The sequence below is a fragment of the Perissodus microlepis genome, chromosome 6 (genome assembly GCF_051167445.1).
Source record: "Perissodus microlepis isolate ML-2025 ecotype Zambia chromosome 6, ASM5116744v1, whole genome shotgun sequence".
Taxonomy (NCBI): Eukaryota; Metazoa; Chordata; class Actinopteri; order Cichliformes; family Cichlidae; genus Perissodus; species Perissodus microlepis.
Genome location: NC_140466.1, coordinates 35,756,503 through 35,778,155, shown reverse-complemented (window position 1 = coordinate 35,778,155; position 21,653 = coordinate 35,756,503). Strand labels below are relative to the sequence as shown.

The following is a 21,653-nucleotide window of genomic DNA, read 5'->3' as shown; positions in this document are numbered from 1 at the left end:
TTTTGGTGGGTTTTTTTTCCCCTTTTAGTGTGAGGAGCTAAATGGCTGCTGAGGGGCTATACAAGCAACTGTTTTTGTAGTGGAAACGTAAAGAAAACTATACAAAGAGGTGCTTTTCATAACGATTTGACCTTTTGAGTGACAAAGGTGTGTCAGATTATAATCGTCCACCTGATGTTATTTATGAATATCAAAAACAGTCTCACAGCAATGACTTTATTGGTGTGAACACAGGCTGACAGTCAAAAAGAAAAAACCCTCTGGCATAGAACTAAATCATGGAAATGTTATGTACAGTAACTTTTAAAAGCCAAAACAGTCTGCTGTGCAACATTCAAACATCCATTCAAATTCCACAAATAAGATTATTTTAAAATAAAGGAAAAATATAGAGTCATCACTCTGTTTTCTGTTCATTTGTCTGCTCCGAGTCATGGAAGTAGCAGCACTCGTCTCCGTGGGTACATGTTCCCTGAAAGACAAAAATAAAGAAATACTCATGAAAGCTGTTGGATTCTGATGTAGTAACGTCTGAACAGCCAGCAGTATGTTTTGGCTGTGGCTGCCGAGGCAGCGCGCAGCTTCTCTGGCAGGAAGCCAGCAGTGTGTGGCGACCTGCCAAAGCAACCTATGGAGAAGACTAATTCGTCAGCACGAGTCTGCCGTTTCATTTTCCGTCCAGGACATCGAGACTTTACGGGACTAATTAGTATTTAGGTAATTGCCTGCCTTTAATTCAGAGGGACTTGTGTGTGCCAACAGTATGATAAAGAACCCGACGTGCTGAAGCGATCCTCACCTGCAGCGACTCCGTCAGCTGCTGCAACAGTAACGATGCTTTCTGCTCTTCCTCTCATTTTACTGTGCTGTGCACAAACATAGTTCTAAATGTTAAACAAGCAGAAACCCTTTTCACATACTCCTAGTTTGTGAGAAAATAATTTATTTATGATTTTTTTTTTTTGTCACCTCATGACGTTTTATATGGCAAGGTAAAGATCCTACAGCAATACAGAGAAAACCCCTCTGAGCAGAACCATGCCTGGGGTGGGCAGCCTTTTGCACAGATGGCCTCTTAGCTTTAAATGCCCAGCAGCCACAAGAACAGCATCATTTTGGTCTCCACCAAGTCATTACTAAAATGTTATGCTATGTTCACCAGCTAGTCACCATCTTCACCTTCAGTTTAGTGGGATGCAGGTAAAAGCGCTATTTAAGAGTTTTTAATGTTAAAAAAAATGGTGTATTTAGGTTGTGTTTAGTAAATCTGACCTGTTTGAACTTCTTGCAGGGGAAGGTCTTGAGCTGAGAAGAGTCTGTGATCTGGTTCTTTCTCTTGTTCTGGAACTTTTTCCTCTTGTCTTGCAGGTCAGCAGAGATTCCACCACTGAAGGAGAGAACAAACGAGGAGAAAGATTAACAGGAAACCAGAGAAAAGAGAATAAAAAAATAAATAAGTGGAGATGATAGAAGGAGCAACATGTGCAAGAAACAAAGAACACTGGAAGAACATGAACACAGCTTTTGTTTCCTCTCCAAAGAGAAACTCAGGACTACTTTAAGTAACTAATTAAACTAATTCAGGGTATTTAAGGTTTGGGGTTTTTTTCCTACGAGGGCAATCTCAAAAGTAAAGTCTCCTATCGTTTTAGAAATATTTACATCATTTTAAAGGTTGAAGAATTATTTATTTTTCTACATAATCACCATTTCACTCGCTGCATTTTTGCAGATGCTGTGGCAGTTTTACAATGCCCATGTCGTACCCGCTTGCTGGCGCCACACAATCACCTTCTGGACAAATATTCTTTCAACTTTAGGAACAGGTGGGAGTCACTGGGTGCCAAGTCCGGATTGTAGGATGGGTGGGTGATGAAGTTCCAACCAAAGTTTTGCAGGAGAGTGACAATTTGACGAGCGATGTGCGGACGCGTGTTGTCATGGAGAATGCTTACGCCCTTGCTCAGCATTCCTCTTCTCTGGTTCTGAATTGCCCATCTGAGTTTTTTTCAGTGTTTCACAGTACCTGTCAGCATTTATTGTGGCAGAAAGTCAACCAACAATACCCCCTTTCAGTCCCAAAACACAGTTGTGCACTGCACGCACTTGGCGGTAGCGTTCAGCGAGAGCTCCATTTTCATAGGGCTGCCAAGCCAAGATGGAGCATCCCAGCGAAGCTGCGCATGCTTTTTCGGGAGTGGAGGAAGCACCGATCACAACAGTGTGGCAAACAGCCTTATGAACAGTTTCTCTACGTCACCACTGCTTTGGAGACCTTAGTTTTGGGTTTGCCCTCGTATTTCTGTTGTGTTTTGTGCGTCTTTGCAGTTTTTTCTGAAGTTGCAGTGTGTTTGACCACTCAAGGCCACCGTACTTCTTGATTCAACTGACACACATTTTAGCTGCTTTGGAAACATCAGCATGTGACACTTGTGACCTCTGGACTATTAAAAAAAACGAACAAACTTGTTGTTATGGTTACCCAGCTTTGGCGCGAGCTTTGGGTCCCCAGAAGGCCTGAGGATTCTCCTGGAACCGGGTCAGGTGGCGCTTACGGGACTGAGGGTTGGCGTCCTCCCTTACAGTGAAACAGGCCTCAAAGCTACAAACACACAAACATTACAGATCTGCTGGTTAGGGCTGTGCATTTTTCAGAGACAGTGGAATCTTTTAAAGCGGTAAATGTGCTCCTGATGGCTCAAAGTGGCCTCACCTGGGCTCAGTGGAGAGGATCTTGAATGCGGGGCTGGTTGGAGATAATTTCTCCCTCTTTACAGGGTTGATTTTCTCCTGCAGCAGATCATCAAACGTGCATGTGTTACACGATTCTGAATAAGCATGTTCACTTTTTATTTAGTGTCGACATTTCCAGCAGGACATGGAAATGTTTAAGCAACAACAGCGTGTGGCTGTGTTCAGGATTACTAAAAATAGCTTTTCTTTTTCTCCTGTAAAGTTTACCCAGCATCGCATGATGTCCCAGATGGCTGCAGGAGGGGCGTCTGTTTTGATGGCGTTTTTACAGGCGTGAGAGAGGGAGACCCTGTGGCCAGCATGGAGGAGAGCAGACCTGAAAAGAGTGAGATAGAGGAAGGATGCTCTGATGATTCAGTTTGTGACAAATGTGAGAGGAGGAAGGTTTTCCCTACAGACAGACAAACGGAAAGCCACGGGTAAGATATTTTTTTTCCTCCTGGAATCACTGAAAACAAACAAATGTGGACATTCACACATGCACAGCAGGAGAATAACCTAAACAACAAGGTAGAAGATGCCAGTGACTCAGTGTTAGATATAAATGGATGAGAGCTTTAAAGCGGGGGCAGCTATGCTCATTTCCAACTCCATATTTTTTATTTAAGGATTATACTGGAGCTTTGTATGATTGACAGTTTAAAATGATCAAAATATTCTTATTAATTTGATCCAGGGCTTTGGTGCAGCAGCCGAGTTCATCGTCTGTCTGAAAGAAGCCATTTCAGCTCCCTTGCCTTCCCCTCTCCCCTTTCAGGATTGTTTCTTCTGATTGGCTGACCCTTGCAAACAAAAGATTGCAACAACAGGTGGGATGCCTCAGTCAAAGCCGTGTGTCAGAGATTTCAATATCAAGGTTTGATATGTCGTGTGGAAAGAGATGCTCTTTCAAGTTACTGCTGACTTCCTTCTATCAGCAAAGTGTGTGTGTGTGTGTGTTACAAAGTGCTTTTAACCTTTCTGGGTGTGTGACGCCTTTCTAAAGAATACATTTTGCTGTCACTGACAATTCTCTGATCAAATAAAAACTTTTTTTTTTAAAGACAGTAGTGTGTAACAGTGTCTGTGTGTAGTTACACAATTACACATTTGCAAAGAGTTCTTTCACAGTAAAGCTGTATCAACAAGTGAAGCGAAGTGGCAATCAGAGAGCACGTGAACAACACTCCACGATCAAAAATGACTGCGGGTGAAATAACCGCTGCCAACTGCTTCAAAGTGACATGCATCAAGTGCTCACTTCCCGTGTGGTCGCAGCTTACAACCTACAACTAATTTTGTAGTTAAGAAAGCATGAGTTGTAAGTCTTTAAGAAATGCATACAGACCATCAGTTGATGCAAACTGTGTGTGTGTGTGTGTGTGTGTGTGTGTGTGTGTGTGTGTACCTAAACTGGAGCAGGGGTGGAGTATTGCAGTGTATTGTGCTGCTCAGATTGTCCACGGTGTAATAAAGCGGCACATCCTCCAACTCCTGAAACACAGAGCACGTTACAGGCAATGAAGCTTCAGTCTAACAGGAAACTACGACTGAAACGTGATCACAGTCTATCTCACACAACAAAAAGCCGGCTAACGCCACCAACCACACCCACGGGACAATCCCATTAAATAGCACCTGTTCCAGCAGTGAGAGCATATATAAGAAGGGGAATGAGTACCTCAGTCACCATGCTCAGCACGCCCTCAATGCGTTTAGATGTCCCAAACCTGGAAGGGTTCCCCGACACGGCAGACAAAACCTTCTGGACGAACTCCAGGTCGTGGATGGACTCTGCCCAGATCGGACCGCCCAGCTGCAAAGAGGAGAGGTAGAGGCTTCAAATGGAGTTTTATGCATGCCCACACAGTAACAACCAGAAACAAGCAGGCCAGTTTATGGACATATAAACCATTTAAGTCAGTGATTCCCAAAGTGTGTGCTGGGGACCCCTGGTGAGTTGCAAAGGTACTGCAGGTAGTCAGCTTGAACTTACATCTATGTACAATAATACATTTATATTAATTTATTTATTTCAATAAAAAAGTGAATTAAAGCTGGTAATAGCAGGTGGTTAGTTTGTGATATTACTCATTACTCCAACCTAAATTCACTGCTATTATATTGAAGTTGATGCCGTTTGGCAGGTGTGTTGCTTTAACACGGTGCATGTGACTGGGTAGCATTAGCAATTAATAGCCAACAGCCAGAGTCGTTTATGTTTCTTGAATGAAAATTTCAATGAATCCATCTTTCTCTCTTGTATTTTGAAAACTGAAGCTTGGGAGGTCCCTGTGGGATTTTTCTGGTTTTAAGTGGGCCACTGCACCCTTGACTTTAAAGTCATTTTAACAAAACTTTAATGGGGAAAAAAAAAGTCAGCTACCTTTACATTTGTTCCCAAATACAATAGAATCACATTTCAGTCAGAACCTCTACAGTCAGACTGTTTTGTTCCATCAGCAGTCATTTATGTGGCCACTTGGCGCTGTTCTGGGACCGCTCATGTGGAAACCCAGGTGAGAGAACAGAGCAGCCATAAATGACAACACAACCACACTGATTTGACTGGACACAGCACAACAGGTGGAGTTGGGTTGCTAGGCAACCTACAGATGCCCACAAACTTTAGGTAGGACAAAACAGCTTCAAAACTGTGCTCTGTATTACAAACACATAAGATCAGCTGATGTGACTGGTGTTAGTCCTGCATGAACCAGCACTACACTTGACATTCTGATGTTTTTCAAGTGAATCCACAGTTTCCACAGTCTGATAACTTGGGCTGCAAAGTCAACGAAGGCGATTTTAGAGTACTTCATTATTCCATCTGCTAACACATTTTATAGAAATGCTAATTTCACTTCCCAGCAGCACTTAGCACCTCCCCACAGTGCCAAAACTAGTACCAAATGGTTTGCCAACCATGTTATTACTGTGCTCGATTAGCGTAAACCCCGCACAGAATCTGTGAAGTATTTTTAAGAGGAAGATCCACCCGACAAGCTGAAGGCAGCTGTCAAAGCAACCTGGGCTTCAGTAACACCTCAGCAGGGCCAAAAGCTGATCGCCTCCGTACAGTAATATGTGGTAAGGAGGAGGCCCAGCCAAGTACTGTGAATGTATCAGTGATCATATGCTTAAGAAGTGGGACATTTCTGCCATAACCACCAAAACAAAAACTGTAACCCAGAGCGAATGCTAGCACACTGACGTGACGTGTTTGTGCATCACCTGATGTCTCTGTCCGCAGTGCTCGCACTCTGGTCCAACCGGTGGCCCGGTGGCAGCAGAATACTTCATGCTGAAATCAAACAGACATCGACTTTACCGCACGCAGTGATCATCAAGTAACACAGAGGGGTTCTCTGAACAGCAAACCTCACATTTAATAGTAAAGCATTTAGCCAAACGTATCCATCCACGGCTCCTTGAACTCAACCTTTTGATTGAGTTCAACCTAAAATTTTTACATCCAAAAAGAAACAGAAACACCACAAACTGAGGACTTTATTTCAAGCCGCCAGTTCGCTGATGAGCACACCTCGACTGAACCATCACACACAGAACCTCATTAGAAGCAGCAGCAGAGTGTTTAGTGTCTCACTGTTTTCCGTTGCTTGTTCTCCTGCCCATTCTCTGCAAGTGGAAAGCCCCGCAGCCGACACAGTTGTACACCAGCGCCTGCTTACTGCAACAAAGAGAGACAGGACTCAACTGCAGTGTCATTTTGTGTTTCAATACTGAGCTCATATCATCTTTTAGTGTCACGTACCCAGATTTCTATTATTCTATTAGCACTTTACTTTTACCCTCACAAATCCCCCTGCTGCTGTTACTTTGTGCATTTGTTCCTGCAGTGACCCAGTTTCAGGATCATTCATCTTTCATCACACAGGATAGATCAGCCTTTGTTAGCAGACAGTGCGTGCGTGTGTGTGTGAGCGAGCACCTGGCTGAGTTTTTGACTGTAGCCTGTCCTGTGAAGACGCGGACGAAGACTCGAATGTAAAAGTCGACGCTGACGGACAGCAGGGGCTGGATGTATCGCTGGTACACTCCTGCCCTCTGGTCCAAACTGTGCAGGATGATGCGCAGAGCCTGGAGTTCAAAGATGGAGAGAGGCACATATTCAGCACTTTTTTCCTCTTGCTGTGAAAATCTGGAAAACATCTCGGATCTGTTTACAGGGATGTGAGGAAATTATGTTGGATAAGAAGTTTTATTCGGCTGCAGAGGGGTTTCTTTTTCATCAAATCAAATAGAATTTATGAGGTTTTTTTAATGATCCTTGCATTTATGTTCCATTACTGCCACTCACAGCTAGAGAAGGTGTGAATTCTACTACTGTGTGGAAAACTACTTGTGCTATATGCAGCATGAAATCAGATCATGATAGCACATGAGAAGGTGGGAAAAAGAAGAAAAGACCTTTATGAGAACACCACACATGTTCTGGCTGTGGTGCAAACACATTCACCAGTTGCTCTTTTCTTGTATTTCTGCCAAAGAAAATATTCAACACGAACGGCGTTGCCTACATGACGACTCTTTGGATGGTTGCCCAAGTATACTGTGTAATTTATTGTTATCCATCTGGATCCCACTGAGACAGCTGCATGTTTGACTTGATGACTCAATAAGCCCTTCACCCTTATTTTAAAAAGCCACCTACAGGTTTTCCTGTCTCATGTTTCCCTACAGGCAGGTAACAGTCATGACTTTCACTCATCAAATAAGTGTAAAATGTATCCTTCTGCTTTTCAAACATGTAAAATTGTGTGGTATATAGAGATATTTTATGTGTCTTTTACTTTTTTCTGTATTTTCTGCATATATTTTGTTATTTTACTAATATTTAATTTCAGTCCAATTCATTTTTATTTATATAGTGCCAAATCACAACAACAGTCTCCTTATATTATAAAGGTAAAGACCCTACAATAATACAGAGAAAACTCACAAATCTGACAAAGCATGAGAAAGCACTTAGCGATGGTGGGAAAGAAAAACTCCCTTTTAACAGGAAGAAACCTCCAGCAGAACCAGGCTCAGGGAGGGGCGGAGCCATCTGCTGTGACCCGTTGGGATGAGGGGACGGAGACGAGACAAAGGCATACTGTGAACGTGATCCAAAGATTAATCAATTACTAATAATTAAACACATAATGAGTTTAGAAGAAACACCCAGTGGATCAGGGGAAGCCCCGAGCAGCCAAGGCCTATTGCTGCATATACAAGGGAGGATTCGGGGGTCACCTGATCCAACCCTAACTTTATCCCTTATCAAAAAGGAAAGTTTTAAGCCTAATCTTAAAGGTAGAGAGTGTTTGTCTCCCAAATCTCAACAGGAAAGGGAGCCACAAGTAAGCCTGCAGTCTGAGAGTGAAGTTATCTACTGGGGTGATACAGTACTCTGAGGTTTTTAAGATAAGATGGGGGATGATTATTAAAGATCTTTTATGTCCTGGATTTAACAGGGAGCCAGTGAAGAGAAGCCAAAATAGGAGAAATATGCTCTTCCTTTCTAGTTCCTGTCAGTACTCTCCCTGCATCATTTTGGATCAACTGAAGGCTTTTCAGGGAGTTTTCTAATTACATGTAATAAAACAGTCAATTCTGAGTCTCTCATCCTCTGACTCCAACATCTTGGACTGCAGCTGGTGACGGCTGTACCTGAAGCAAGTGCAGGCTTGATGCCTTCAGGTTGAACAGAAAGTAGAGTCACCATCTGCAGTCCAAAATGGAGGAGCTGGAGATGATCCACAAGAAGAGGAACTTCTGGAGGTAGCCAATCATTGCTCTGCTATTTCTTTTCCCAAAGTGTACACACTGAAGGATTATAACCTCAGACGATCGCAACAAGAATAAAATATCATTTGTTTTTGACGTCACGAAAACTCACTTGGCTAAATTAAACGTACGATTACTTACAGCGTCACCGTCTCACTCAGATACATTCTGCATGCTTACACACTAATGCAAACATGACTGTACATGTACTGCATGTGTCATTTTCACATTTCTGAGAGTGAGCCAGAGTGTGGAGAGTGTGTGCGTGTTTGTTTGTGTGTATACTCTGTGCCCTCACCATTTCATGACAATATTTGGCTTTGATGGAGACTGAACCATATTTGCTGTAGCAAGTCTCGCCACTGTTTCCTGCCATCACCGCCATGTCTGTACAGGTTATACATAAAAGACCTGAGAGAGAGAGGGGGGGAAGACGAGAAATCTAAAAGACTGAAATTCATAAACCCGCAGTGTTTGGCTTAACCGTGTAGATTAGACATCATACATATATACAAAAAGAAAGACACACACACACACACACACACACACACTATTCTCTGCTTTGTGATTTTGACACTTAAAGTGGATCAAACCAAACAAGAATTATTTCACTAACAATCTCTCACCCACTTCTGATCAGCTGCCAAACTGATTTTATGGTGAATTTTGAAAAGTAATCTGAATTCAGATGAAACGCAGTGTTGAAAACAGCTCCGTGTGGTGTCAGCTTCTACCTCCATTATTGGGCTACATACAACAGGCCATTAAGCTGGCAAGGAGCACTTGACCGAGCTCCTTAATGTAGGATCTTTACTTTAGAATATAAAGCACCTAGAGGTGGCTGTTGTTGTGATTTGTTGCTATAAAAATCTAATTTAATTGAAACTTTCAGCCAGTTAACATTTAGTCTATCACACACATGCACCATGCTGTTGGCTTTTTAAAAGACTGCATACATGCATGTGTCAGCAGCCTCTGCACTAGTTAAATACTTTAGGTTACAACAGTGATCTGAAACTTTCCACATCCCTGAAAGTGATGAAACCTAGAGGAGCTGCTACGGTGAACTACCCACCTCCTTCACTGACAGACTGAACGGCAGCATCCAGGAAAGAGGCCGGGCTACCGTAGGGATCCAGATCAATCACGTCATAGCGATCCTTCTTCGCTCGCATGTCATACATCAGCATGCTGTGTTTAAAACCCGGGAGAGAAATTTGTATTTATTTATTTTAAATGGTAAATTTGGATAAAAGCAACAAAAAAAGATGTTCATGAGAAATGTGAACAGGAGGTCAAAGGTAAAAAGTGAAGAACAATGAAACAAGAAAAGTATGGGGGGAAAGAAGATGGTACTGAACAGTGGAGCTGATAAAAGTGGGAAGTAAAGCAGCAGAACATGCTGACTAGTCATACCTGGCATCTCTGCAGCTGGCCTGGAGCAGGTGGCTCACGCCGTTGTACTGGGCATTCCTGGCGATCAGAGCCGCCGCCTTAGCAGAGAAGTCGTTGGCAGTGACGCTCTGCAGGCCTGGGACCTCCAGAGCAAAACGCACCGAGCGCAAACCAGATGCTGCTAGGCCCTCCAGGACACGCAGACCACGCTGACACAAAAGGTTTGGGGAAACACACTTAACGTTCCACAAAGACACACACACGCACTTTTTGGCCTCTTGGCAGCAACAGAAACAAGTCCTGAAAACGAAAATTACACATTGATGGCCAATAATTACGAGCTCTTTAATCAAAGAGTTGCTTTACGTTTTTGAATATACACCACATCTTCCAAATATATGGTGTAGTAGTCTCTGATATAATTCAGGTGTTCCTATCACTTCCATGGCCACAGGTGTATAAAAACAAGCAAATTTGTGGGAACAGTTTGGGGATGGCCCCTTCCTGTTCCAGCATGACTGCACATCAGTGCACAAAGCAAAGTCCATAAAGACACAGATGAGCGAGTTTGGTGTGGAATAACTTGACTGGCTTTCACAGAATCCTGACCTCAACTCGACAGAACACCTTCGGGATGAATTAGAGTGGAGACTGTTAGCCAGGGCTTCTCATCCAATATCTGTGTCTCACCTCACAAATACACTTCTACAAGAATGCTCAAAAATTCCCATAACTCCTAAACCTTGAGTAAGATTTTCCCACAAGAGAGCAAGTTTACAGTTACAACTACATTTACTCTCATTTTGCTTCATTTTGGTCTCCAATAACTCGATAATAACAATTTAAAAAAGAACTCTTTAACAACAACATTCTTCACTGAGCTCATGATTGATCATCGACTCTGCAGAAGAATGCAAAGACTGACTGGAAGACACAGAAACAGTGCTGAGGAGGATTTTATGTTTACTTATGTGGAACAACTCTTTATTTTTCCCAGGTCAATTCACAACTGCTGGAACAGAAAATGTGAAAACGTTGCTCCCTCTGTGTACATATTCCCTCAAAAAATATTTTCATTTTGAAGCTGGTCGCTGCTCTCAGGTTTTTCCTTCCTTATTGAGAATTAATCAACTCAAAGTGAAACTGAAACTAATTAAAAAATGTGAGAGCTGTATTCAGGGAAAGCTGGGATCACCAGCAACTGTTCTAATTAACAAAACAAAGACAAAAACCTTCAGTCTAATAACACTAATGAGATTATATCAACTTCATGACATGTTTTGAAGTTTCTTGAAAATGATCCAATTGCCTCTCGACCACTTGTGGCCCCCAAAGTGTGAAATTGGCCTTTATCGAAGGATTTTCCACTGGAACCAGTGCATATGATTTTAGCATGGGAGGTCCCTCTGGGCAGTAATAATACCTGGCTTTTAGATACAGAACCATTCACATAGAAATACAAGTACACCACTTGTTCTGCCTTGTTCATGTTCATTATCATCCTAAAGTCTTCAGATGGTATTTAATTTAACTTCCACACGTGAATAAATCAGGTTCTGGATCGTACCCATGAACAAAATCTTCTAAACTAGAAGCTGGATACATGTACCATTAAAATCCTGCATTTGTATTCATACATAGCAATAAAAGCCTGTTGGTGTGCAACTGCACTAAAAAATACATAAATAAATCACTCTTACATACCTCACATCTCTCCCCCGCAGCTGCCTTTACAGCTGGCTCCTCTGATCCGTTTTTCTCCTCCGTCTGTGCCTCGGCCTCGTTTGTCTCCTCTGACAGAGAGACCACCACCCTCTCCTGTTCGCCTGGCACCACCACCTTCACCCCTCGCTGAGCCAGCAGCTCTCTCGCAAACTCTGTGATCACAGCACATCTGGAAAGAAGAAAGGGAATGTTTACTTATAAACGCACACGTGAGAGAAAAATGAGAACGGAGTCGAGGCAGAGCAGTAACTCTCAGGACTTTCTCTCTCCTTCAGACACATCTCCTGTGACTACGTCCACACGGATGAAAGACCAATAAGAAAATTAGAGAAGAAAAAAAAAAAAAAAAAATCACAAATCCTGCTCTGTAGTTTCTTGTAGTTGTGGATCTTTCCAAAGATGCTCAAACAAGGTTGTCAAACTGCAACTGAGTGATGAGTTTTCTATGTAAAGAGAGCAGCCGTGTCCTGCTGAAGGTTTTCAGTCTTGAGTGTTGCTCTAAAGTGTTCGTCTCTCAAAACTACCTTGCAAAAAGACAAATTTAATGAATCTAGATGGTTTCTTGAGAACAAAGAGCAGGTCTTGATTGTGCCACTATGTGGCCAGTAGTAAAAAATATACGTTATGGTACGGTTTTTTGTTTTGTTTTGTTTTTTTAATGGCAAGTTCATAAAAATTCATCCTGTAAAAAAGAAAGGTCAACAAAGCTCAGGAAGTTTGTTGATTGTTTAACATTGCAAATACTTTTGAGGCCACTGTAGAAGCGATTTTTAACAATCTTCTCCCTGACCAGGGAAAGTCACCAGCATTTCAGGGGTTTTTGTGACTTTTTTCTATTAATTAACACACTTTTGTTAATGAAATGACAGGAAATGCACAGATTATTACTGTACATAAAGGATGGATGAAGCCACAGGGACGTCACCGTCTGATGAAAGTGAAATCCTGCCCCGAGGCAGTCCACTTCAGCACCGGGACTCTTCTACTACCATGTTAAATGATGCAGTGTTCACGTTTTCCCAAACAGAATTGCACATTATGAACAGTTTTCCACTTTGGCTCAGCCCATTTTAAATGGGCTTTGGCCCCTAAAACAACAGTGTTTCTGGAGCATGTTCATCCCATGATTTAACCGCCAGTAGATAGCCCGCTGACACTGATTTCTGGAAGTCTTCCTGACCCCACGCAGTGGTTTCCATAAAAGAAACATGCCTGTTTCTAATGCAGTGCTGCCTGAGGGCATCCAGTAATGATTTATGGCCTTGTCCAGTCCACACAGAGATTTCTGTAATTTTGCAGATTTTTTGGATTTTGATTTTTCTCAGATTGGTGAACCTGTGGCCAACTTTATTTCTGACAAACTGTCTCTCTAAGATGCTTTTTTGATTCTCCATCATGTTACTGACCTGTTGCCAAATAACCTAATTAGTTGAAAAATGTTTGTCCGAGTGACCCTTTATAGTATCACTTACTTTTCCAGCCTTTTATTCCCCACAGCCCAACGTTTAAGACGTGCAATTGCCATAAAATTCAAAATGAGCAAACAATTTAATAAAATGTCTCAGTTTATGCACTGCATGTGTTTTTATTTACATTTTACACAGGGTCCCAACTTTTTGCACTTGGGATTGTATACTGGTTTGTGTCTGTGTTGCTCTGGATAATTAATTAAACACGAGTTGCTATAACAGAAACACAGGAAGAAGTGAGACTTCAGGACAGAGTCAATGCATGGATCATCTGAGCCATGAAAATAAAGAAACTGCATATGTTCACAGTGCATATGTTTGGGGAATACAAACTATTTTATTAGTATAATGGGCATGCTAGACACAATTACCACCTGCTGTAATTTGTTTTACAGAAGTAATATCCTTGTGCTAAACAAAACGCTCTATTTACACCACATATTCCTACTAAACGCACATGTCACAGTTCACTGAGTCACTTTAGTGTCAATGTTAGGAGGGTATACTTAAGGCTACAGCACAGGTTACAGGAGTGGGTACAGAGCTGCATTCTAGATTTAATCAGAGCTACAAAAATCAGTCTTAATTACATACCTACAGAGTTTAGCTTGTCCAACTCTCTGACATATAGACCCAACAAGTAGGGGCCTTGCCTCCCTTTAATATACACACTATGTTTTATAAAGTGTCAATGACATAGTCAAAACATGCTTATATCACATCTCAATGAGCCTGGAAAAACCTGGATTTAGACACCTTATTTTATCTAAATCACACTTTGACTGTTACTGTTCCACCTGAAATCAGTTTTTCTTTTAACATGGAGACAGTTGTGGATACTTTGCAAGTGGCAATAAAGGCCAAGTTCATACTCACGTTAAATCTCTGTTGAACTCCTGCACTGGGTTATAAAACACCTCATTGGCACTGGGGAACAAGATGGCTGCCTTTCCCTCTTTAACCACTGTCTCTCCTGGTAACAGTCCCACAGAAGGCATCTTCTCCTGGTCACCTGTAGAGCTAGTGGCGGACTGGCCCGTGCCATCTGCTGAAGATTCAGCAGATGCAGCTGGAGGGTTAGAGGCAGGAACTTCGGTTTCCATGAAGCTCACTCCCCTGCTAGCAGCAGCTGCACTCCACCGAAATCCCTGTCCGGCTGAATGTGTGCGAGAGGGATGCAGGTGATGGGAGATGATGAAGGGGAACAGCCGGGCTGTCCGCACCAGCATAAAGCCACAATGGCTGCAAGGAAACACACATTTAAAATGTCTTAAGTAATATATTGGCTTAAAAAAAGAACAACCTCACAGTTTCCTCAATACAGACTTGAATCACGCACACCTTCAATAAAGAGCCGTTACATGCAATTCTTAATGGTACACTACAGCCTTGGCAGTCATCAGATCTCAAAAAATATGGGTGATTTTGTGTGAGGCAGCACACACTACAACCATGACAATACCACACCTGTAGAGCTTGACTCGTCTGGAGTTCATGCTTTTGAAGAATCAATGGGTGTTCTGCCATTAACCATTAACCAGATGATCTCTAGCTGATTTCTTTGAATGAGCAGCTAAGCAGCTGTTAATCACTTTTTTGATTAATAAAAATAAATGAAAGTGAGAGGTGCAATTTTCTTCTTAAAAAAGTTCTTAGAAAAGCTTTAAACGGTAAATAGGTTTTCTGACCGAACTTAGAAACTCATATTTCATTTGTGATGTGACAAAAAGCCACATACCCGAGCCTTTCCTTTCGCTGGAGTGTGAATGAACACATTCATATGCATTTTAGCACACTAGTTTATCGTGCTCATCAAAACGTTAATGGTATCCTTTGAGTCCCCAAAGAAGTTTTAACTTTTTAAATGGCTTACACAGCTGCTGCCGAGTACAGGTTCGCCCAGTCACTGATGGATTAAGACTCCTTCAGCACTTGAATATGAAATATCCTCTAAAATGTACTTTTAACTCACCTTTGTAGCTTCTACAGTTCAGTCGTTCAATAAAATAACAGTGAGTAAATCTCTGCTCTGTTGAAACGGAGCAGAAACGGATGTTACTACGGTAACGTTTCTGCATACAACATACGTTATCGCCGCAAACTAATTAGCATGTTGACTAGCTAGGCTAAATAAGCAAAGGTTAAGTGCTTTTACCCGTGTCACCTCCTCTGCGTGGACACTGGCTCTCCTGTTTTCTCAGAAGTTTTATTATTTTGTTTCCAAAGCAACGGGCACCCCTGTGCTAGCTGTTTACTCTGTTACACACCGCTTGCGGTTCGCTCTCACGTTAACACATGGAAGCTGCCATGTTTGACGCGAGCGACTCTACGGAGGCCCGCGCGGGCAGAAAAATAGAGCGCTAAAAAGGCTTGCTCCCCGCCCCCTCCCCTAACCTCCGCCTACAGCCGTGTAATGTAAGGGAAACAGTGTAACGTGAGGACACATGAGAAAGAGGGTCTATCGCTCTGCCGCTGCGCAAACTGGCCTACTTTCCCCCGCAGTGAACATGCGAGGAAACTGGAAAACGCATCATGAATAATCTAATTTAATCTCACCGTGCCCGAAGTTAGTGATGCATTCTGATGAAAAGGCTAAACATAGCCTATGGATTAACTCAGACCTATGATGTGAGGAGATAAAAACTGCCTTAGAGAGAATAAGGTCAGCTCGGGTCAGTGCCGTGTGGCTGTACGCGTTGTACAGGAGCGGTTAATGAAATGTAGGTCGTTATTGCGTGACAATGATGAGACAATTAAAAGCTTGCATTTGTGCTGCTCTTGCCATTTTCTTGCAGATGACAATGCTGTCACACCCAGGGTACTGTGAGTATGTATTTCCTGTCTTATTTTTATTATAGAGAACAATGCTGGAAAGCTGTAGCCGCACCAACTACAAGGGCTTTTTGCACAATATCAGCAGTGCAGTCCTGAAGAGGGTCACTGTGTCACTGTCTCTGTTTTGTGCTTTTGTGGCAATCTAATTACCACACAGCAAACGCGGGTCTGTTAATATTCCAGTAGATAAAAACGACATTTTTATTCAGATAATGTGGCGAACATTAGAACCCAGCAGTTCCTAGCAAGCATGATCTCCCCTACAATAAGCCCGACTTCCTAGACAGTTATGTCCTATTTCAGATGCTTGTGCTTTATTTGATTATCTTTTATTGCCACTGCAGAAATCCTATCACTTTGTACTCATTATTTAAAAGCATAAAACATGCTGAAAACATTGTGATTCATAAACTCACTGGACACTTTATCAGCTACACCTCTTCATCTACTTGTAAATTCAGTTTTTGAATCAGTCAATCCCATGACATCAGCTCAGTGCATTCACACTGGTAGATATGGTCAAGATAGCCTGCTCACGTTCAATGTCCAAAATATCTAGTGAGCCCCAGTTCTCTGGGTGAAAATGCCTTGTTGATGTCAGAGGTCAAAGGAGAATTGCCAGTTTGCTTCAAGCTGAAGGCAACAGCAATGAATAACCACTTGTTAAAACCAAGGTATGCAGAAGAGCATCTCTGAATGCACATGTCAAACCTTGAAGAAGGTGCACTACAGCAGCAGTAGACTGTACTGCTGTCAGCTAAGAACAGGAAACTGTGGTTACAGTTGACAGGGGCTCACAAAAATGAGATAATCGAAGATTGGAAAAATGCTGTCTGGTGTGAGGCATCTTTGCATGGATCCATCCTTCAGATCCGTCACTGTACTCAAGTAGTGTCCACAGTCACCAGATCCCAATCCAGTAGACAACTTTCAGGATTGGTGGAATGGGAGGCTGACATGATGAATGTGCAGCTATCAAATCTGCAGCAACTGTGTGATGTCATGTCAAATATGGACCAAAATCTCAGAGGAATGTTTCCACACGTTGTTGAATGTGTGCCACAGAAAATGCCTTCAAAATCAGCTGATTGCAAGTATAAACAACTTTTATGAGTCTTACTACGAGCCTGCATTGAGGCCAAGATTATTTTGATAAAATACTTGCATGTTTTTTTCAGGTTTCAACAAGGTGCTCTGCTACACCTACAGCTCTACTGAAGCATAAGATGTATGGAAATGTACACTACAGCATGCTATATGATAATAATAATAATAATAATAATAATGGATTGCATTTATATAGCGCTTTTCAGGACCCCTCGAAGCACTTTACAATATCACTATTCATTCACTCTCACATTCATACACTGGTGAAGGCAAACCACAGTTGTAGCTTGTAGCTATATGAGTACTGTAACAACTGCTAAAGCCATTACTGGTTTAAGTACAGTTTCTCTCACTATATTTTTTTTACATTAACAAGTCTTCTGCATGTGTTAACAATAAAATAGCTGAACTGAATTATTACAGTATTGCACATTTTGCATTGTAATACATTGTACAACAATCCTACTAATACTACTACTAATAATAATAATGATAATGAAAATAATATAAATAATTATGATAATGATGATTGCAGTATATGTATGTTTGTTTGTTCACTATTGCATCCTAGACAAGTGGACCAATCTTGATGAAACTTTGCATAAACACTGCCTCGGGCAACATCTATGCCATATATAAATATCTGATACAATTCCCACAATCTTATTTATTTATATACAGTAAAATTGGTTCTTGTTTCTCAGATTAGATTCAGCTTGTATTTTGGGTTAACCTGTATTATTTTAATATTGTGTGGTAGAAGAACATTTCCTTTATTTCCCTGTTACATCAGTCTAAATGAACACACTGTCAAACTTAATCCTGAGATTGTCCTTTAGCTGACATGCAGAGAGGGCATGTGTGCTTTCGGCACAGATCTCACACTGTGTTTTAATGTAAGCAATTTGGGGGGGGGGGGACCCAACAACCTGAAATTAAAATAAAATAAGTACAGCAATGGTTACCATTTTATTCCTGAAACAGAGCTCCAGCTCTCCTGGTGAAGTGTAAGTTATACCTGATTACCTAAAGATGTTTTTTGTTTTCTGTGCTGTTTGTATTTCACCTGGCTACAAATATTTTATAGGTTACAACTTGAACAGTAGAGCGAATGAGTTACACTGAAAAGCAATATATTGCATATACAGCAGGCTTTCTCGTATTCACTATCAAATATCTACCATCTGCTTATTGAGCGGTTTGCAGCCAGCTTCCACAAAATGGGACATGGTTGACTGTAAATGAGAGGAAAAATAAAAAAATAGAGGGTTCTGCTTCTACTGTACGCACACGAGCCTGAACATCTGGATGGGGGCGCTGTGACAATGAATGCCCAGAGAGCGTGGCGCTATACATCTGACACAGGAGAATTATAGAGTTAATAGTATTTGGCATGACAGGGAGAGAGAGCGGGGAGCGCAGTGCCGTGCCTGAATGCAGTCTCATCCTGTTTAGTATTCACTGTGCGCAGCGCCTGGAGGCCCCGGAGGGCTCACCTGCCCGGAGTCTAGACGCACTCTCAGTACAGATCAGACAGCGGGGATCGAACCGCCGGCCCGGCAGGCTTCACGTCCGTGCGGTGTCGGGCATCGGAGGGGAATTGGTTCCAGCACCAAAGACACGCCGGTGAGTGAGTGGGGTTGAGTGGGTGGACTGGTGGGTGGGGCTCAGACGGTCGGGTCGGCTGGGGACGCTGGCAGTCTACCTGCCCGCAGCGGCGCGTGGGCTCGAACCCGTGATCCGTTATTCCTTCGGATGTAATCTGATTACCGCCAGTTTTATTGCTGTTGGGCTACATCTGTATTTACATTACCCGTGTGACTATTTCTGTATTTCTATGCATTTCTACCGGCTTTCTAAATTATTTCTGTCTTATTTAACCATCTTTCAAAACGAAAAAACAAAACAGTTTAGCCTCGTATAAAACGAATAAAAGCGATGAAAAAACATCTATGCATTTTGACATGAAAAAAAAATCGCTATATCTTTAAATGCAGAAAAATGTAAACTTTGCTCCGCATTGTCTGCACTGAATGAAAACAGAGTGAGTGTGTGGGCGAGCCTATAATTTACCCCTTAACTTGTTTTTAAAGGCTTTGGGGACAAATTAAAGATTTGGTGAGGTTGATTTTGATTACCACTTACCACTTTTTTATTTTACTTTGGTTTGAAGTTATGACATCATGCAACTCTGACTTTTTTTGATGTAAAGACACTAATAATACATCAATAGGTGGGCTAGTCATTTTAGATTAGGCACCTGTGACCTGCTGACAATATAGCACACAGTAAACAAAGTGCCCAATAAAATAGTGCATACAGCCTCTGTGTGTGTGTCTGTCTGTCCATCGGTAGCTCTGCGATCTGTCTGCAACCCCTGGGAGAGTTTAAAAAAAAATCCCCGCTCTGCTCCTCTGCGTCCTCCTCGATAGCTCCGCGCTCTTCTCGCTGGCACGTGTGTGTGCGTGCGTGCACGCCCGACATCCTGCGCGCTCGCAAAGTAATGTATGTGTATGCGTGCTCCGCTGCTGGTTCACGGCGTACAGTCACAGTGAATGAGTGTCTGTAGTGAGGCGGAGGGAGACACTAGACCGCTTCTGCTTTGCTCCTCCATTGAAACACTTTCCAGCGAACACAGCCGAGGGGTGAGTGGAAGCTCGGCGGGTCACCGTGTGTAACGGTTCGGACTCGGCCCGTTGGGGAGGGTGGTTGGGGGCCGGGTTTGCTAGTTGCCCGTGCCCACCACTGCGTGTTTGTATGTGCTTACATTTCTGTGGGTGAATTTAGATGGAGGGGTGGTGTATGGGACTTCGGCGTTTTGTTGAAGTGGAGGTTAGGCTATTGTTTTTTAGGGGAGTGGGGTGGTAAAGTTGTGCTGGCTCCTATGGGGGATGGGTGCTTGGGGACAGACCAAAACTTTAACCACTTCACACCGGCACCACTCACTCGTCGCCTCGGGCTGCCCCTGGGCGACTGTCTTCTCGTGAGACCTGTGCTCCTCTTTCTCTAGCATTCCTGAACTTTCTCAGAAACTACCTGAGGTTTGAGCGAGGCGTGCATTTATTCCCCTCTTCCTTTTAGACATTGCTGCATTTGAACGACGCTGGTAGTTGCTTATTTGTGTAATCTCATGGCATAGGCTGCTGTCGGTAAATGGGTTAAGATTTTACAGCCAGCCCCCTACTTTCCTTTCCCCTCCTCTCCTCTTCTCTCTCGCCATGCCGGATCCATCCGTCTGTCTCGCCCACAGTTGCAGCGCATTTGTGTCCCGGGATGACCTGTTGATGTCGGCTAAAGATGGAGTGCCAGGATCGCCCTCCGCTGTAGACCCCCCGCTTCTCCTTTAAAAAATACCTTAAGAATCTTAGTTCCTCAGAGTGAAGATAGCCCCGCGTGGTTCCCGAATCCGCTTTTTGGTGGAGATGCAATAAAGCATTTATTCGCTGTGATATAGCATAAGCGACATTTTGGAGGGGGAACAACGCGTGTCTGTCCCATGTCGGTAGCTGCCATTCGGCCGGAGGAGGAGGAGGGAACTCGGTCTTAACGGACATCACACCGCGCTGGCACGGAGCGGAGGGGAGACGGGGACTGCTGAATATTTTACCCCCCCCCCCTCCCGACTATTTTTGTGCCATATCTCGTACCCCTGGTCCCCCAGACGATAAACGTGTGTGTTGAGGGCAGTTAAAAACCATCATTGACATTCAAAAATAAAAAAAGAGGAGCTCTCTCGTTCTCCTTTTTTTTTGTCCATTTTCCGCTGCCGCCCCCTCCCTCGCTCCCTCCCTCTGCTGAATGCACGCACACACCGGCCCGGGCCAGTTGAGGACTCCCAAATTCTACCGGGCATCGAGGCTGGCACACGGCGGGGCACCGAGAGCTCTCTGCCCGCTCTGACTGCCCTGCTGCACCGCTGGTGGCGGCGGGCTGTTTCTCTCCGAGGCGTCCGCCAGCGAGACTCTGCGAGACTTTCATGTGAGATTAATTGATGTATAATTAATGTGTATAAATGATATCTCGGTTTTGAAGTTTCTGCTCTAGTCGTGCTCAAGGGAGGCTACGACTATAGCCACATTGTGATACTTGTCTGCTCACGAGTTTCGGCAAATACAGGATTTCTAGCCCCAAACGGCTGCAAACTAAAGGCCACCCAAGGCTGGCGTTTATTACACGTGATTTGGAGCCTTGTTTGTGAGTTGTGTGCATGTGTGAACTGTTTTTACTTCTGCCAGTGTTAGCCTTAGCTTTAGCCTGCTACTTGCTAACAGGCCACCTTTAACCTCCCCAAACCAGGAAACTGAATATGATTAGGCAGTGATTGATATTGATATCAAAAGCCCGTGTTCACGTGGTTGCTCGGGTTTATTATCTGGCAGCAAAATGACTGCGGTAATCTAATGTTGGTGTTTTGGTATTAGCAGCAGCATGTGGTTAGTTTGCATAAACCTGAGTATATATATTTTTTGCTTTATTTTTGGTGCTGGAAAACAATTTTCAAAGTTGCAGATGAGTGAAACACACAAGCAGTCACACACTCTTTTTTCCTTGTGGAGTCAAAGCACATAGTGGGGCACATGGGGAATACAGGGCAAG

The 21,653-nt window shown here is 43.0% G+C and overlaps 2 protein-coding genes across 5 annotated transcripts in view; one reads left to right on the top strand and one right to left on the bottom strand.

Moving 5' to 3' along the window:
- Positions 1–200: 200 nt before the first annotated feature.
- On the bottom strand, positions 201–15,463 carry trmt1 (tRNA methyltransferase 1). Of its 2 annotated transcripts, none has more exons than XM_084932146.1 (16): positions 15,271–15,463; positions 13,992–14,357; positions 11,626–11,815; positions 9,943–10,130; positions 9,602–9,717; positions 8,825–8,937; positions 6,686–6,834; positions 6,341–6,424; positions 5,968–6,037; positions 4,415–4,549; positions 4,142–4,227; positions 2,962–3,070; positions 2,714–2,790; positions 2,483–2,602; positions 1,273–1,387; positions 201–472 (listed from the first exon to the last, which is right to left on the bottom strand). In XM_084932146.1, exons 2-16 carry the CDS (start codon positions 14,342–14,344, stop codon positions 398–400), a joined length of 1,980 nt encoding a protein of 659 aa, XP_084788272.1. In that variant the 5' UTR covers positions 14,345–14,357; positions 15,271–15,463; the 3' UTR covers positions 201–397. The 2 variants fall into 2 exon arrangements, with proteins under 2 accessions (XP_084788272.1, XP_084788273.1); XM_084932147.1 differs by lacking the exon at positions 15,271–15,463 and adding an exon at positions 15,088–15,233.
- A 2,566-nt stretch (positions 15,464–18,029) lies between these two features.
- Positions 18,030–21,653, top strand: part of nacc1b (nucleus accumbens associated 1, BEN and BTB (POZ) domain containing b) — a 37,376-nt gene continuing 33,752 nt past the window's right edge. Inside the window, exon 1 of one of the 3 annotated variants that reach the window (XM_084932141.1) lies at positions 18,030–18,683. In XM_084932141.1, the coding sequence (XP_084788267.1) occupies positions 18,451–18,683 (233 nt within the window). In that variant the 5' untranslated portion in view covers positions 18,030–18,450. The other 2 variants (XM_084932144.1, XM_084932143.1) reach the window with 2 other exon arrangements.

Coding starts and splice junctions, on each gene's coding strand:
- trmt1 (XM_084932146.1), bottom strand. CDS start 14,344: ATGCTGGTGCGGACAGCCCGGCTGTTCCCCTTCATCATCTCCCATCAC. Junction 10,131..11,625: donor CTGCGGGGGAGAGATGTGAG/GTATGTAAGAGT, acceptor CTTTTGTGTCAG/CGTGGTCTGCGTGTCCTGGA. Junction 6,835..8,824: donor CCAAATATTGTCATGAAATG/GTGAGGGCACAG, acceptor TTTGAACTCCAG/GCTCTGCGCATCATCCTGCA.